The sequence below is a fragment of the Mus caroli genome, unplaced genomic scaffold (genome assembly GCF_978045245.1).
Source record: "Mus caroli unplaced genomic scaffold, Mus_caroli_1 scaffold_9, whole genome shotgun sequence".
In the NCBI taxonomy this organism is placed as follows: domain Eukaryota; kingdom Metazoa; phylum Chordata; class Mammalia; order Rodentia; family Muridae; genus Mus; species Mus caroli.
This window is the reverse complement of record NW_028227264.1, coordinates 61,180,266-61,197,344: the sequence shown is the minus strand read 5'-3', so window position 1 is coordinate 61,197,344 and position 17,079 is coordinate 61,180,266. Positions and strand designations below refer to the sequence as shown.

Here is a 17,079-nt window from a genome sequence, read left to right as displayed (position 1 = left end):
CACCATGTGTGTGGGGGGTGGGGGTGGGGGGGTGAGTGTGTGACTGTCTGTCTGTGTGTATGTTATGGTGTGGCGGTTGCTAACAGCAAATTCATGCTTGAAACAGAAAGGATCGCAAACAGCGGGTACTGTACCTCTTCGATCAGCTTAGTGTTTGACTTTTCTAACGAGTCCACTCTTGAATGGAGGCTGCTGACTGTGCTGCTGGAATTGGCAATGGGAAAAACTCATTCAGAATCACACAAGTTCAGAAAGGCTAGGACAGCGCACCTCCCCCGCCCGACTCACGGCTACCGACGTGTACCAGTGACCCACAACAAATCCTTAGAGGGGAACAATTTCATTAACCTGGTTAAGAACACAGCAAAACAATCAACATTTCCATTCCGATTTCTCTTGGATCGACTCAGCCCAGGGCCTTGAGCAGGTAAGGCGGGTTTTACCTTTGGGTTTTGTTTTTTTTTTTTTTTTTAAGACAGGGCCAGGCTGGTCTCCAACTGACTAGCAGAACCTTGAACATCTGACTCTACCTCTGCTTCCCAGTTTGGGGATTATTACACACATGGGACACTTCATTATTATTATTTCTGCTCTGCATCTAGCCAGCCCCTCAAGCACCTCTCAAAGGTGCAATAGAAGATGCTAAGGAGAAAGGAAAAAAGACTCAACTGGAAACAAAGCAGACCCCACAGTGAGATTCGTCAGTAAGGTGCCGAGAATACTCACTTGAGTTGTCTGTTTAGCTCTTCAACATAATTCTTTTGGTCTAAGATGGCAGCGATTTGAACGTTCCTATGATAGGAGAAAAGAGGAGCTTAAGATATAAACCGGAAGCTGGGCGTGGTGGCGCACGCCTTTAATCCCAGCACTCGGGGGGCAGAGACAGGTGGATTTCTGAGTTCGAGGCCAGCCTGGTCTACAAAGGGAGTTCCAGGACAGCCAGGGCTATACAGAGAAACCCTGTCTCGAAAAAAACAAAACAACAACAAAAAAGATATAAGCTGGAAACTCATCTAGAAATGTGTAAAAATCACCACAGTGATAAAATACAGCTTTGCTTGAAAACAGGCGCAGTACATCAGTGACTGACCTGAGCACCAGGAACCCCGCTGAGCGACCTACTGCTAGTGGGCCATTAACCCTTTAAACTTAGAGCCAATCAGATAATACGTCACCACTGGCACAAAACGGTTACTAAGGTCTCTCTCAGCAAGGGCAGATAAGACCAAGACTCCTGCTGGGGACCGACGATGTCACCTCTAAGGGACTTTTCTTCATCTGTCCAGGAGAAGCTTTCACAGGAAAAGCCCAAGTCAGGGCTCCAGGGAGGGAAGAGCAGACAGCACACCCTGAACAGACGGCTCGCCCTTTCGCAAAGAGCGACAAGGAAAGTACAACCCGGACAGGAGGAGGAGGAGGAGGAGGAGGAGGAGGATGGACGGACGTACCTTTCCTTGTTTCCGATCTCCTCTTCATTCTTTAAGTACATGGAGAAATCAATCACCCCAACCTGAAGTTAATAAACCCATTTTTATTTAACGACAAGTACTGGTCAGCAGGTCCGGCATGATGGGCAGTCCTGTCAGTTTTTGAGGGATGTGAGGTGTGGGAAGCCTGCCTGGTAAGCTTTCAGGGTTTATAGCAACACTTCATTTCATGTCCCTGTGTTGATGGCACGCCTCCCCCACCATTAGGACTCTAGCCCACAACATGCAACTGAATTTTGCTCAAGTGACTAACAGCACTTAGAGCTAATAAGGACCCAGGAAGAGCTGTATGCAAGGAAGACACAGGTCCGCATCTCCCACGATCACTCACCTGGGAGTCTAGGTCCTCTCCCTTCACACACAGATTGGCATCAATCACGTTCAGGCCGACCAGCAGCCCGACAATCACGGCTCCCTCCTCCTCCATCATCAGTGCGTGGTACTCATAGAACTCACTGGGCACAGGAAATCAGAGACCATCATCACAAACCTAACTCTTAGAACTCGGCTTTGAAACCTTACCCCCTTACCAACCTCGTCCCCCACCTTGTAGGCATGAAGTTCCTACCTAAATTCCTCTAAATGACATTCTCAACACTTAACCTGTGAAAAGGCTCGATGTCCACATAAAAATCAAAAGGACTGATGGAGGCAGAAGAGAGAGACATTTTGAGGGAAAAACAGAAAGCAAAAGAAAAAGGGGTAAGCCGGGCGGGTGGTGCACGCCTTTAATCCCAGCACTTGGGAGGCAGAGGCAGGCGGATTTCTGAGTTCGAGGACAGCCTGGTCTACAGAGTGAGTTCCAGGACAGCCTGGGCTATACAGAGAAACCCAAAAAAGAAAAAGGGGTAATGCTGTGCATGAAAGCTTGTGGCTTCAATCCCCAGGAGGCTGAGACAGCAGGATTCCTATGAGTTCAAGGCTAGCCTGAATTACACAGTAAGTTCCAGGCCAGCCTGGGCGGAAAGTTAAGAACATGGCTTTTTTTTTTTTAAGTTATTGTTTTATTATTTTATACCTGTGTTTTGCCAATGTGTATCTATATAATACCACATGTGCACAGTGCCCACAGAGGCCGTAAGAAGGCGTCTGATTCCTGAGCTGCCACTGTGGGGGCTGGCAACTGAATCCAGGTTTTCTGGGTGAGTCTCCAGTGCTCTCAGCTGCTGAGTCATCTCTCCAGCTTGTCTTAGAGTCAGAAGGGAGGTGACCAGGAGGACTGGGATGCTGGACTCTCGGGACTCAGTAACTGCTGCTGATCTGATTGTAACACTTGTAATTACTAAAGCTGACATTTCAGTCCCCCCCACACTCACTAAGACCTTTGGAATAGCTGGCTATGGTGGCACATGCCTTTAATCTCAGCACTCAAGAGGTAAAAGTAGGCAGATCTGGAGTTAGAGGCTAGCCTGATCTACATAGCAATTTCCAAGCCGGCCATGGCTACTAGTGATGCCCTGTCACAGACAGATCTTATAAGTCTGAACATTTTGCTTGCTTACATGTATGTGCACCAGCCTGGTGCCCTCAGAGGCCAGAAGAAAGCATAGGATTCCCCCGGAATTAGATGGTTGTGAGCTGCCTCGGATGGACTGAAACTGAGCCCTGGTTCTCTGCAAGAACAGCTTGTGCTCTTAACTACGTAGCCATCTCTCTAGCCCCCTACGTATTCGTAACAGGTAGGACATCATCAACTGAGGACACGTGGTTAAGTACGCTCTAAAAGTGTCCAAGCAAGACACTTGGTCCCCAGGCGTCCTGGCGCACCTCGGTAGTCCTCGTACTTGAAAGGTAGGCAGGAGGAGCAAGAACTCAGAGTCATCCTCAGTTATGAAGTAAGTTCAAGACCAGTCTGAGGTATGTGAGACCCTGCTGAGAGAGTGGTAGGGAGGGAGACACAGAGACTTGCAAAGAGAGCAGTCTAAAACTGACGTTCCCAAGTCTCTTTATAATCAGGAAGAGCGCAGGTGCCATTAAGCGTTCTGTGTTCCACCTACGGCTTTAATTGGTCCTCAGAAGACTGTTAAGGACTCTCAGTGCTTCAAGCTATGCCCATTTTCATTTCACAGATGCAAAAGGCTGATATGGGAAACAAGACTCATAAATAAAACCAAACACAGAACACTAGTTCCGAAATAGCAGAGGCTGGGGCAGAGAGAACCCAGGCCGGGGGTCACCGGGGGCCAGCTCCCTTTGAAGATTCACTGCTCTGCTCAGAAAGCTGTCTTCAATGTTTGTCCTTCAGTTAAACATTGCTCCTGATACAGCTGAAGCACTCATTAAAGATCTTAAAAAGGAATCTTCAAACCCCCAAGCCCCGCTGCAAACTTGTATCCACAAAATTGTAACTCGGAAGAAGGGAAGCAACTTGGAATAATCGTGCTGAGGTTACCCCGTGTTCAGCAATAAAGAGCTGATGGGCTTTCTCTCAGGCTGGGGGCTCGTTGGTGGCATGTCCCTCTCCTGTCCTTCGCGTTCTCAGTTTACCGCTCCTTCTCTTTTCCCGGATTTCATCTTTCCTCACTTCTTGGATGGCAACATATAGATGTAATAAAAAGTAAACATGACCTAATGATACTGACCTCAGGAGCTCCCTCTGGATAATTAAGCAACGCAGGTAATCGGCCATTTTTTTCTGCATGAGGGCTAATCGGAGCCACGCTCTAGCACGGCCAAGGGGAGTCCTAGAAAGAGGAGCATTGGGTTACAAGACAGCCTTAGTGCTAAATTCACTGGCCAAGCACTCCCTATCCATTGATAAATGCTGTTCACCTTTAGAGCGTGATGCCCATGTCTAGGGGAGCCCGGGGGGGGGGGGGGGGAACGTGCGCATGCGCACCTGTGCTCCTTTGACCAAGCGGACAAACCCGGAAACCAAAAATTGGTGTTTCCTGCCCAGTGAGCCTGTCTGCCTTCTCACCTAGGGCACCGAGTTTTTACTGGGGTTCTGAGGGTACAGACTCAGGACTTCATGCCTGTGCAGTTAACACTTGACCCACTGAGCAAGCTCCGTGGTCCTTAGGGTGGTGTTTACATTTTATTTTATGTGTATGGGTGTTTTATGTGCATCTATATGCACACAGTGCCTGCAGAGGCCAGAAAAGGGCATTGGATCCCCTAGAGCTGGACGAGGATATGAAGAGTGTGGGCTGCCAGATGCGTGCTGGAAAATCAAACTCTTGTCCTCTCGAGGAGCTGAGCCATCTTTCCAGACCCTTATGCTAGTTTTTTGAGCAAGTAATTCTCCCCCTGGATGGTTTGTTGTTTGTTTTTTAAGATTTTTTTTTTTTTTTGTATATAAGTGTTTGCTTAAATGTATGAACATACACACACACACACAGACATAAACGTTTGGGGTAAAAATAAAAAGCAGCTACACCATCTTATTCCTAAGGATTAAGGGCTGCTGAGTCAAGCCTGGTGCCCCAAGTTCCAGCCTCAGATCCACCACGTTAAGGAGAAGGCTGACCCTGAAAGTCCTTCTCTGACTTCCATATGCACAATATGACATCCACGTGCCCTCTTGCCCCCACATACCCATCATACACGTGCGCTCACACACATACAACAAAATACAAGTTTAAAAAATGGAGGAGCCAGGTGTGCTGACACACATCTTTACTCCCAGCACTCAGGAGGTAGAGACAGAGGGATCTCTGTGAATTTGAGGCCAGCCTGGTCTACAGAGTGAATTCCAAGACAGTCAGACATGTATAGCGAAACTCTGTCTCAAAAAAATTAAGAAAGTTTCCTAACTTGAAAAACAGTTTTCCACGTTCATGATTTCAGAGCTAGAATGCACCGGCTTGCGGGGTTTCTAGTTGTTGTCCAGACAGAGTTTCTCTGAGGGAAACTATGAGGTGAGCTGGAATAGTGAACAGTGAACAGCTAGAGGAATGGGGAGCAAGGCTCAGGCCAAGAGGGTGGTAAAGCAGCCTGTGAGCATCGAGAGATGGGCAGATGTACTTCAGGAACAATCCACCATACTTACTTAAGCCCAGGCAAGTCCCGGACACTCGCTCCGATCTCCTCTGCTTCTGGGTACAGCTTCTCCACCAGTTCCAGGGGGCCCCAAATAGTTTTGTTATAGCTCAAAAATGATTTTCTCACTGGAAAAAAAATATATATATAACTTGTAATTTCAACTCACGAAATGGGAGTAACATCATCTTTAAATACCTAGCTACATATAGATGTGGAGAGTCAGTCCAGTGGCTAACAGTGCTTCCTCACCAAGCATAAGGCATGAGTCAGTTCCTGTACCCACACGGCAAGCAGGGCGTGGTATATGCCTGGACCCCCCAGCATCCAGCATCAGAGGATGGAGAAGGGCAGCCCTTGAGGGCTTGCTGCCTAACCTGCTCAAGTGAAACTGTGAGTTTCCAGTTCAGTGAGAGAGCCTGGCTCAAGACAGGAGGACAGAGAGCAACAGAAAGACACACACACACACACACACACACGTATAATCTCAGCTTTATGGGAGGCTGGAGTAAGAGGATCAGAAGTTTAAGGTCTGCCTAGGTAACTTAGTGACATCCTGTCTCAATAGAAAGGAAAGAAGGTGGGGCTGGAGAGATGGCTCAGAGTACTGACTGCCCTTCTAGAGGTCCTGAGTTCAATTCCCAGAAACCACAGGATGACATCTGGTGCCCTCTTCTGGCATGCAGGTATACGTTCAGGCAGAATATGGTATCTATAAGAAATTAATCTTTTAAAAAAATCACTAAAATTAAATCTTTTTTTTTAAAGATTTATTTATTTATTATATGTAAGTACACTGTAGCTGTCTTCAGACACTCCAGAAGAGGGCGCCAGATCTCGTTGCGGATGGTTGTGAGCCACCATGTGGTTGCTGGGATTTGAACTCTGGACCTTTGGAAGAGCAATCGGGTGCTCTTACCCACTGAGCCATCTCACCAGCCCAAAATTAAATCTTTAATTAATCTTTAAATAAAAAAAAAGCATCTGCCTAGCATGCACAAGCTTTTAGGTTTAATCCCTAGTACCACCAAAAATAAGTAAATGCATACATACATTATACGTACACACGTACACACGTACACACACACACACACACACACACACAAACACATCTTGGCTGTTCCTTTGTTTTGGTTTTTTTTTTTTTTTGGTTTCTCGAGACAGGGTTTCTCTGTGTAGCCCTGGCTGTCCTGGCACTCACTTTGTAGACCAGGCTGGCCTCGAACTCAGAAATCCGCCTGCCTCTGCCTCCCGAGTGATGGGATTAAAGGCGTGCGCCACCGCGCCCGGCCTTGGCTGTTCCTTTGTATCAGGAACATCCCAGTACGTAACTATACCAATACCAAAGTAAAAACATCTTCAAAGTCTACTAAGTAAAGTCTACTAAGAGGCAGGCATGGGGCCCCAGGGAGGCTGAAGCGGGAGACTCACACGTTTGCGCCTCCACGGACTCCAGAGAAAGTGGAAGATCAGCTGACAAACTGCACTATCTTGTCTCAAAACTTAGAAGCAATGACGAGAGCTCTGAAGGCGTGAGAGACACAGTTCAGAGGCAGAACGCCAACCTAGGGGGCACAAGGCCCTTGTAATGAAAATTTTAAAAAGCACAATAAAAGTACTTTCCTTGTAAATACAAACAATTGTTAACTTTTATTTTGATATCAGGTGACAGAGAAACACTTGGGCAGGGGGTATAGTTCCCTTGACAGACTGCTTGCCTACCAAGCAGGGATCCCTGGGTTTGAGCCTAGCTAGCATCACAGGAAGAACCGGGCACCATGCCCATGTCTGTCATCAGGGAGGTGGGAAGTGGAAGCAGCAGGGTCCAGAGTTCAAGGTTGCTAGGCAAAGCGTCACACGACTTTAACCCCAGCATCCCTGAGCCCATTTTCTGTGAGGTCAGCCTGCTCTACACAGACAGTTCCAGGACAGCCAGGGCCACACAGAGTCCCTCAAAAAGTCATAATAAATAAATAAATAAATAAATAAATAAATAAATAAATAAGAAAGAAAAAATCAGTTCCCAGTCATGCTCAGTTATCAGCAAGCTTGCTACTTGCTACCCTGTCTCAGGCTGCTCTTCTGAGAAGGCTTGCTTCTCAACAACAGAGCTCCAGGGGATCCGACGCCCTCTTCTGGTAACCTTGAGTACTGTATGCAGGCAGCACATATACATGCAGTCATTAAAATAAGAGAAAAACACACCTTTTTTTTTTCCCCCTTTCTAATCAGGCCTTCTGCAGATATAATGTGGCTGTTATAGGCACTGCCTAAGCAAGGCCAGCCACCAAGAGCAACCTTCCGGTGAGGGGAAAATCTCAGAGACTAAACAGCTTTACAGTGATGCGTTAAGATAAGCCTATGACTGCGACACCTAATTCACCGTGGTTATGAAATAAAAGATAATGCATCCTGAAGACAATCCGAAGTTCAGCTGTTTGGGGCCATGATCATCAAATTCCAATTCAGCAACATAGGGGAGAAGAAAGATTTTTATCACTATCATTTCAAAAAATAAAGGGAGCAGGCTGGAGAGATGGCTTCTGGGTAAAAACACCCCTGCAAGCCCGACACCAGAATTTGATCGCCAGGACAGACAAGGGAAGCAGACACTGGATTCCCGCAAGGTGTTTTCTCTCTCTCACACACACACACCCTCCCCCAAACCCACGCACACTCACACCCTGGCACAAAATTGGTAATTTCCTGAAACAATAAAAGCACCTGTGAGCTGAGCTGGCGACACAGCTCAGGGTTAAGAGAATATATATACTGTTCTCCCAGAGGCCCTCACCCAGCCCACCTGTAACACCAGTTCCAGGGATCAAAGGCCTTAGGCCTGCGATGGCCTGCACTCAGAAGTACGCACTCCCCCACACGTAATTTTTAAAAAATTTTAAAAAGCCTTTTTAAAAGTATCTGTGGGCTGGGCAGGCAGTTTAGCTGCTCCTCCAGATTTTAGAATTCAGTTCCCAGCATTCAGGTCAGGAGGCTCCCAACTGTCTCTAACCCCTGCTTCAGGGGGCCAGACACCCTCTTCTGGCATCCTTAGGTAACTGAACACATATGGCATAGAGATGCATACATGCACATAAAAATAAAGTATCAGGGGTGGGGCTGGAGACGTAGCTCATTGGCTAAGAGAATACACTGCTCCAGGAAAGGGCCTGTGCTCAGCTCATAGCACCCACGACAGGTGTTCACAACCATCTGGAACCCAGTTCCAGGCCTCCATAGGCACCTACACTCACATGCAACCCTACCCAGAATTTACTTGTATTTATTTGTTTCAAGACCGGGTCTGACTCTGTAGCTCTGACACATAATTTTTAAAAAAAATTAAATCTTTTTTTTTTTAAGGTATCTGGAAGCTGGACTTGGTGACATACATCTATGGTCCCAGCTACTGAGGAAGCCAGGGCAGGAAGATTGCTTGACACTAAGAATCACAGAACAGCCACAGCAACACTGAACGAACGTCTCATCTCAAACGCCCAGAGGAGAGTACTTTAGACAGAGTGGGCAAAGACATGACAAAGCAAAGGCTCCCATCCACTGCTAGCTGGTATCCTAACCCCGCCTCCATAAATCCCCATTGCCTGTAACTTCTCAAGAAATCTTAAAACAGCCGGGAGCTAGGCGGCGCACACCTTTAATCCAGCACTCAGGAGGCAGAGGCAGGCGGATCTCTGTGAGTTAGAGGCCAGCCTGGTCTACATAGTGAGTTGCAGTATAGCCAGGGCTACACAGAGAGACCCTATCTATCTTTGGGGGAGGAGGGTGCACAGGAAGCAATCCTAGGACATGTGCCCCCGATATATATTCCCAAGACACTCTTCTGGCACTTTGTAATCTGGAAAATATTGGGAACAGTCTGAGCTCACCCGGGAGAGTAGGTTCTGCTCGGATGTAACTGAAGATGACTCGCTACTTCTAATGCTCCTGCCTCCACCTCCCAAGTGCTGACATTAAAAACACGAGCCACCGTGGTGTTTCTGAGGTGCTGGAGGTCAAAGCCAGCATGCTAAGCACACACTCCCATCAACAGAGCACACCCCCAGGTTGGGTGTCCAACTCTTTCCTAGGCCACTACACAGACACTGATCATACGAGAAAGCCATCAAAGCTACCCCCAAATCCGAGTGTGTATTTATGTACATATGGATGGACAGACAGATGGATGGACAGACGGATGGACGGATGGATGGATGGATGGACGGACGGACGGATGGATGGACAGACGGATGGATGGATGGACAGATGGATGGACGGATGGATGGATGGACGATGGATGGATGGATGGATGATTTTTTTTAAACAGGTTCTCACTATGTCATCCTGGCTAGCCAGGAACTCCCTATGTAAACCATGCTATCCTCAAACTCAGAGAGTTGGCTGCCGGTGCCTTCCTAGTACTGGGATTAAAGTTGTACAGTCACAGACACTACAGTCAACACAGGCTGGCCTCAGACTTGCTCTGCAGCTGAAGATGGCCTTAAACATCTGGACTTCCTGTCTCTGCCCTCACGGGTGCTGGGATTACAGGCATGCATTACCACGCCCAGCTTAATTGTTATCTTAAGTAAAAGAATTATTATTATCCAGTATACATTTAAGCATTGAAAACTACACAGCCAGGTGTGTCATCTTCACTTGGGGTATGTGTGTGCGAGGGAAGTCAGACACTAGCTTTGGGAGGCATGCTCAAGAGCCATCCACCCTGTGTTCTGAGGCAGGGTCTCCCCATAGGACCAATGGATGGTAACTAAACTAGCTGAGCTCCAGGAATCCTCCTGTCTCCATGCCCCCCAGCCCCACCCCCAACCCCAGTTTAGGGATTACAAGCTTGCTACCACATCTAGCTTTCTGTGTGGGCACTAAGGCTTGAACTCAGTCCTCACACTGGGTCATCTCCCCGGCCTGCTATCCTGTGTTTCATCTCAAACGTACTTTTGAGCTGCATGAGTCCTTGAAAAAGCTCTCTCACCTCTGTGCAGAGAAGGCACCTGGCACCCACACGTCCGTCCTTGGGACTACACAATAAGTACCAGGCCAGTCTGGGCTACTTGCCAGATCCTTTTCTCAAAACATAACTACCACCTATGCATGATGGGGCCTGGTTAACCTCAGGAGACAGAGGCAAGTGGACTTGTGCGAGGTGGAAGCCAGCTTGGTCTATGCAGTGAATTCCAGGATAGCCATCACTACGTAGAGAGCCTCCAAACCCACACATTTTCCTCGTATCTACCTCTGGTGGGATCTGCATAGCAGAGAACCATCCTTTCCAGGACCACTTCAGTTTCTAAAGGAACCTGGTTCAAAGGACACTTTGCCATGCAGGTCCCCATGCACGGAGACATTCCTGATCTACGTTGGTGTAACTTCTTCAACTGAGTTCAAACTATCAGTGAGCTCATGCCAGCAGTTTCAGTTTCAAAAGCAATCTAAGGCGGCTGAGATGGCTCAGTGGGGAAAGGCACCGGCTCCGGCAAGGTGCCCTCTAACCTTTATGTTCATGTGGTATGTGTGCAGGTATGCACATGTGTGTATGTGTGTGTGTGTGTGTGTGTGTGTGAGTGTGTGAGCATGCACACACATGCGTGCACATAAGTAAATGTAATTTTTTTAAAAGTGTGTGTGTGTGTGTGTGTAAATAAATGTAATTTTTAAAAAAATTACCCAAGAAAATGGAAACCCGTTAAAGGGTAAATATGTAAAAACCATGTAATCAGGTCAAGCATGTTGGCCCCCCCCTTTGATCTCAGCACCTGGGAGGAAGAGGCAGACAGGTCTCTGTGAGTTTAAGGCAAGCCTGGTCTATATAGTGAGTTCAAGGTCAGCTATATAAGACCATCTCAAAAAAAGAAAAAAAGAAAGAGTAATCAAGTATGTTTTTCACCAATTATTAGAAGAAAAAAATTCTTTTTTGTAGTGCATAATGGTGCACTAGCCCTGGGGAAGCAGAGGCAGGCAGCAGATCTGTGAGTTCCAGCCCAGCCTTGTCTACAGAGTGAGTTCTGAGACAACCAAGGCTGTTTATTACACAGAGAAATCCTCTCTCAAAAAACAAACAAACAGCCGGGCGTGGCGATGCACGCCTTTAATTCCAGCACCCGAGAGGCAGAGGCAGGAGGATTTCTGAGTTCAAGGCCAGCCTGGTCTACAAAGTGAGTTCCAGGACAGTCAGGGCTGTACAGAGAAACCCTGTCCCGAAAAACCAAAAACAAACAAACATACAAAAAAAAATTTGACTCCAAAGATCAAACTGGGGTTTGAGCTCGAGTGGCAAGCCATTCCACTGGCCCAACGTTCAGATTTAAAATGCAAAATAGGGCTGCCTCAGATGGCTCAGCGGTTAAGAGCACTGACTACTCTTCCTGAGGTCCTGAGTTCAATTCCCAGCACCCACATGGTGGCTCACAGCCATCTGTAATGGGATTTGATGCCCTCTTCCGGTGTGTCTGAAGACAGAGACAGTGTACTCATAAGTAAATAAATCTTAAAAAATAAATAAATAAAACAAAATAAAATGAAAAAATAACGAATGGCAGCTACGGCCTTAAAACTCTTTCTCCAAGACATCGAGGGTGAGAAGCAAGGGACCGGAAGGCCGACTGATTTGGGGAGTCTCGTCATACCTTTCAGGCCGTGTTTCAGACAATGTTCCATGACCACGAAGAACTGCTGCAGAGGAGGGTAGTCGGAGTCCAGCGTGCGGCCGAAGCTCAGGGCGGACTCAATGAGCCCTTTGATACTCAGTTTAGCCATGTTTAACAGATTGGCTCTCTCCACGGCCGTGGGGTCCTTTGTAGCTGAAAAAATGCAAGAAAGCCCAACATCATCCCCAGGACAAGACAACAGTAGCAAATCCACAGATCTGTCCTTCCCCGTGGAAGTCTGCTCTCCTGTGCTTGGCAGCCGGATAGCTCCTCAGGCCAGGCCGCCACAACACGGCCTCTTTCTTCTCTCTCACAAGCCACAGCAAAGCGCCATCCACGCCCACTGTGGCCATGCTTATGAACTATCCGCAAGACTCCACACAGAGAATAATGAGCTTTATTTTCTGGCTGGCGAGATTGCTCAGAGAGGATGTGCGGGACGGACCACCTGAGCCCCATCCAGAACCCACAAGCCGGAGAGAATGTCTCTGACCGTCATTTATCAGGCACAGCACATTTGTGTCTACCTACTGCATGCTCGAGCACACACACACACACAATCACTAGGCATGGCCCACTGTGCCTACCTACTATACACATCTTAAGGTAAAATGGCTTTCAGTAAAGATAAGCTTGCAAGTCCAAGCCACATGTTTGAGGATTTTGCAAATGGTGGATGGCAGGCATGGTCTAATGATTTCCGAGCAAGAATAAGAGGCTAAAGAGATGGCTCAGTCATTAAGAGCATTTGCTGTTCTTCCAAAGAGCCAAACTTCCGGTTCCCAGCATCCACTAAGATGGTTCATACCTACCTGTAACTCTAGCACCAGGTGGCCAAATGCCCTCTTTTGGCCTCTTTTGCCTTTATTTCAAAATCAGGCAGTGGTGGCTTGCATCTTTAATCCTAGCACTTGAGTTAGAGGCCAGTCTAGTCTACAGAGTGAGTTCCAGGACAGCCAGACCCACATATTAAAACTGTCTCAAAAAAAAAAAAATTCAAAATACACTAGCAACAAAATAAAAGGTAAATTTATCAGATTCCAGAATCTCCCAGAACAAACATCGCAGGAAAAACAACAACAGAAAAAAATCAAAATATTCTGACAAATATGGGGCTAGAGAAGAAACAGCTTAACCCAAGGTAGTCTTCCATGCCTTTGACCTAAGCAACTAGGAGGTTGGTTCCAAGCTGGCCAGGATTACATAGTAAGACCCTGTCTCGAAAAAAACACAACTCCCAGGTCAAAAGAAAAGAAAAAGAAATGAAAAAAGGAAAGGAGAAAAAATTCTAGTACGGGCTGGAAAGAGGTTAATTCCCCATACCTGTGGTAAGTGCTTAACTCCAACTCCAGGGAGACCCAACGCCTCTGGAGGCCCCTACACTCAGGTACACACTCATTAAAAATAAAAATATTTTTTTAAACCAGCTGTTCCCCCAACACTCTAAACACTGCCGAGTGGCACAAATATTTTTCTGCGAAGATGGCAAAAGAGATGTGAAAACCAAACCTAACATTTCTTAATCTCCAGAGAACTCCGCCATGTAGCTGCTTCCGTAGTCCCAGCGTCTGTGATTCTTGGGGCCAGCCTGGTCTAAACAGAGTGTTCTGAGGCAGCCAATGCTATATAGAGAGAGACCTGTCTCAAAAACAACCTTCAAGTAAATGACAAACCCAGGTGGTCAGGGCGTTCACAATTTAGTGGCCCACTCAAAACAAAACTAAACAGCTGGGTGTGGTGCGACACACTTTAATTCCAGAATTTGGGAGGCAGAGGCAGGAGGGAATCTCTGAGTTCGAGGCCAGCTTGGTCTACATAGCTAGCTCCTGGACAGCCAGGACTATGCAGTGAGAACCCGTTTTGAATAACAAAACAAGAGTCCCCTTGCTCTGGCACTTGGCTATGGTTTGCATTCCAGCTCTCTTAGGCTGACTTCCTCCGCAATCTGAAACAGCCCGGCTGGGTGATGAAGGATATGCCCACATCTTTTCCTCCACTCTCTGGCGAGGAGTGATTCCCTCCGTCCACCCCCGCTCCCGAAGTGAAACCACCTGACGTTTCATAATCGGCAGAATTCTCTTTTTAAGAGTGTTCATCACAACCTGTAACCTGCACCGGACGAGCCTAGGACAGCGGCTGTGCAGCAGCGACCGCAGGTGGGGCTCCCCAGCAGTCCCTAGAGCCGGCCCCGCTCCCTCCGCGCCCCCAGCCTGCAAGGGGGCCCCGCGGAGCGCGCTCCTGGCACCACACCGCTCCCCTCCCCAGCCTTCCGCCCTGCATCCGCGTGACTGGGAAGCCATCCCTGTCCCTGGACGCCCTGGTCCCCGCCCGTCCACCGACCCCAGCCGCCAGGCCCCAAGGCGGGCGGGGCACAGGGATGCGGGCGGGCGAACGTTGCCATGGCGACCCCGGGAGCCCCCGGTCCCCGGGTGACTGCGTGACCCAAGCGGAGGATGGTGACCCCGGCTGCTGCCCTTACCCATGGTGGCGGTGCGTGCGGGACACGGGCTCGCGGAGCGGGTCAGCAGCTCCCCGCAGGCGCGCGGCGGCCACCGCGTCTGGCCCGACTCGGCGCTGCCACAGCGCCCCTGGCGGCGGGAGGACGCCACGGCCGCGCGAAGCTGGTCCCCGCCGATCACCCCCCACCCCCACCCCAACCTCCATTTGACCAACACTGTCCGCGTCAGAGAAAGAGGCGTGACGGGGACCTGGGGCACAGCGCCAAGGGAGGATGTAGATGCGGGCCTCAAGCTACCTGTCAAGGTTTCGTCCTTGCAGGCTGGATGGGTTTAACGAACACACCGGCCGACTCGGAGCGAGCCGACAGATTTTAGAAAACCTCACGCAATTAGCAGAGCCGGCGGCGCGTAATGCCAGCATTTGAGAGATGGGAGTTAGATGGATCCGTAGTTGGAAGACCAGGCTCACTTACATAATGGATTTGAAGCTCGCCTAGTCTCAAAGGAAGACACTAAATCCGGCTGCTAACCCCAGCACTCAACAGGAGGTGGACGCAGGAGGACTGCTAGGACCTTGAGGTTACTCTGAGCTACCTAACAAGTGCCAGGTCATCTAAGGATAGCTACAAAACCCCTGTTCCATGTAACAAAATGTGATACTTTGTAAGTGGGTATGGTGAACCTAGAAAATACCAACTCTTAGGAGTTGGAGTGTTTGTTGCAAAAAAAAAAAAAAAAAAAAAAAAAAATTTCCTTCCCTTACTGAGGTGTAAACAACATCTACCAAATGCTTCCAAAATTCCGAGGACACACCAAAAATGATTAACACCGGTACCGCTGAAGAATCAGTGAGTTATGGGGGATACTGGGGAGGACTTCGAAATCCCTCTAGGAATGATGACTCCTTCCTGGCTGCAGATAGTCACCCCTTCACTAGCCCCTCCTTTCCTATAAGTTAGTTCCTCCCTAAGGCCATTTGCAGTTAGGGTAGAATTACATACAACAGCTTGCAAGAGAAAGACTGGTTGTTCCTGTGAAGGTCCCATGACCCTCCCTCCCTGCCCTCCTATGAGGGAAATCAAGTCAACTTGCCCAGCTGTGATCTTTTGCAAGCAGATGTAGGCCAGTTTGCTGAAAACTGTGGTAGTTTTGACTCAGTCCTGTACAACACAGTTCAAGGTCATTCTCCCAGACATTCGAGATTTCAAGGCCAGCCTGGGTTATACAAGGCTGTCTTTTAAAAGATGCACACGCACACACACACACATACATGAATGCTTCCTCCTGCCTTTCAACTTGCCATAGATAAAACTTGCAACAGGCTACCTGGGTGTGCTGCCTGTCATATACCTATAACCCTGGGACTCACCCTTGAGGCAAAAGCAAGCAGATCTTGATTCCGGAGCTAATAAACCCATCTCAAAAGCTTAAACAAACCACCAAAAATGGGTAGACAGATGCAAATCACAAACTCAACACTCTGGTTTAGAATGTTAAGAGATGCCTGAATCCAGCTGTCTCGGGACCAACGTCCATTCTGCTGGCAGAGTCAAAACTGAGTTCATGGTCCCAGGCCCCAGACCCAACACCTATTCTGCTTCTTCAGGCGTTTCGTGTTTGTCTGTTATCCAGTAAAGGGGGAGTTGCCTTATCTAAAACAAGGCATGCAAGCATTGCCAGGGGGTGAACTACCTGACTCCATGCAGCTTGCCCACTCCTTTGTTCCCTTATCATTCTGAATTCCAGACCAGAGTCCAGGGGGAGACCTGACTGGACCTTGAAACCAGGTGACCCTGATAAGGCCCAGTCACCAATGTTTTACTTCCTTGCTCAACCCCCTTGTGTTAAAATATGACTGGACAATGCTATGGCCCGCCCCATGCTTTGGGGTTCCATCCTTTAAAGATGCTGTACAATTTCTCTTTTGGATCACAGTGAACTGAGTCTGTTCTGTGTCTGTGAGTACTATAAAAATTTGTCATCTGCTAAGATGAACGTTCAAAGGCACAGTCAGCTCCCTGGTCTGTGCTATAGTCTCTGACTGGCCAGATTTTATGGTTTCATCGCTGTGAAGACACCAGGACCAAGCCAGCTTTTCTAAAGGCAAGCATTCAGTTGGTGCTGGTTTGGTTTCAGAAGCTCAGCCCATGATCACAAGAAGCATGGCAACATGCAAGCAGATGTGTTATTGGAGAAGGAGCCAAGAAGTCTACTTTTTGATCCAAAGCAGCCAGGAGACTCTTCCACAGTGGGTGGGGCTTAAGCAAAGAACCTCAAAGCCCACCCCCACAGTGACAAACTTCCTCCACTGCCACACCTCCTAATAGCACCACTTCTCATGAGCCAAGCATGTTCAAACCACCTCAGGTTGCTTTGGTTTTCTCTTGTACCCCAACAATGATGCATTAAATGCAATGGTGCCCAGCACGTCTGACAAATGTCGAGGAAGCATCTTTTTTTCCCTAAGAGGTTTGCTGTTTTGTGTGTATGTGC

General features: G+C 48.2%; 1 protein-coding gene across 10 annotated transcripts in view; it reads right to left on the bottom strand.

Moving 5' to 3' along the window:
- Rufy2 (RUN and FYVE domain containing 2) overlaps positions 1–14,882 on the bottom strand; it is a 36,951-nt gene extending 22,069 nt beyond the window's left edge. For 5 of the 10 annotated variants that reach the window (XR_015048419.1, XR_015048420.1, XR_015048421.1 and 2 more), the window contains exons 1-9: positions 14,607–14,678; positions 13,637–13,749; positions 12,107–12,280; positions 5,479–5,596; positions 4,070–4,171; positions 1,819–1,942; positions 1,449–1,510; positions 727–792; positions 135–204 (exon numbers count right to left, since the gene is read on the bottom strand). Coding sequence is in view for 7 of the 10 variants with exons in the window: in XM_029482663.2 (XP_029338523.1) it covers positions 135–204; positions 727–792; positions 1,449–1,510; positions 1,819–1,942; positions 4,070–4,171; positions 5,479–5,596; positions 12,107–12,280; positions 13,637–13,643 (723 nt within the window). In the remaining 3 variants the exon portion in view is untranslated. Of the gene's footprint in view, positions 1–134; positions 205–726; positions 793–1,448; positions 1,511–1,818; positions 1,943–4,069; positions 4,172–5,478; positions 5,597–12,106; positions 12,281–13,636; positions 13,750–14,178; positions 14,199–14,229; positions 14,388–14,606 lie in introns of those variants that run through there. The other 5 variants (XM_085842850.1, XM_029482665.2, XM_029482667.2 and 2 more) reach the window with 5 other exon arrangements.
- Positions 14,883–17,079: the final 2,197 nt, after the last annotated feature.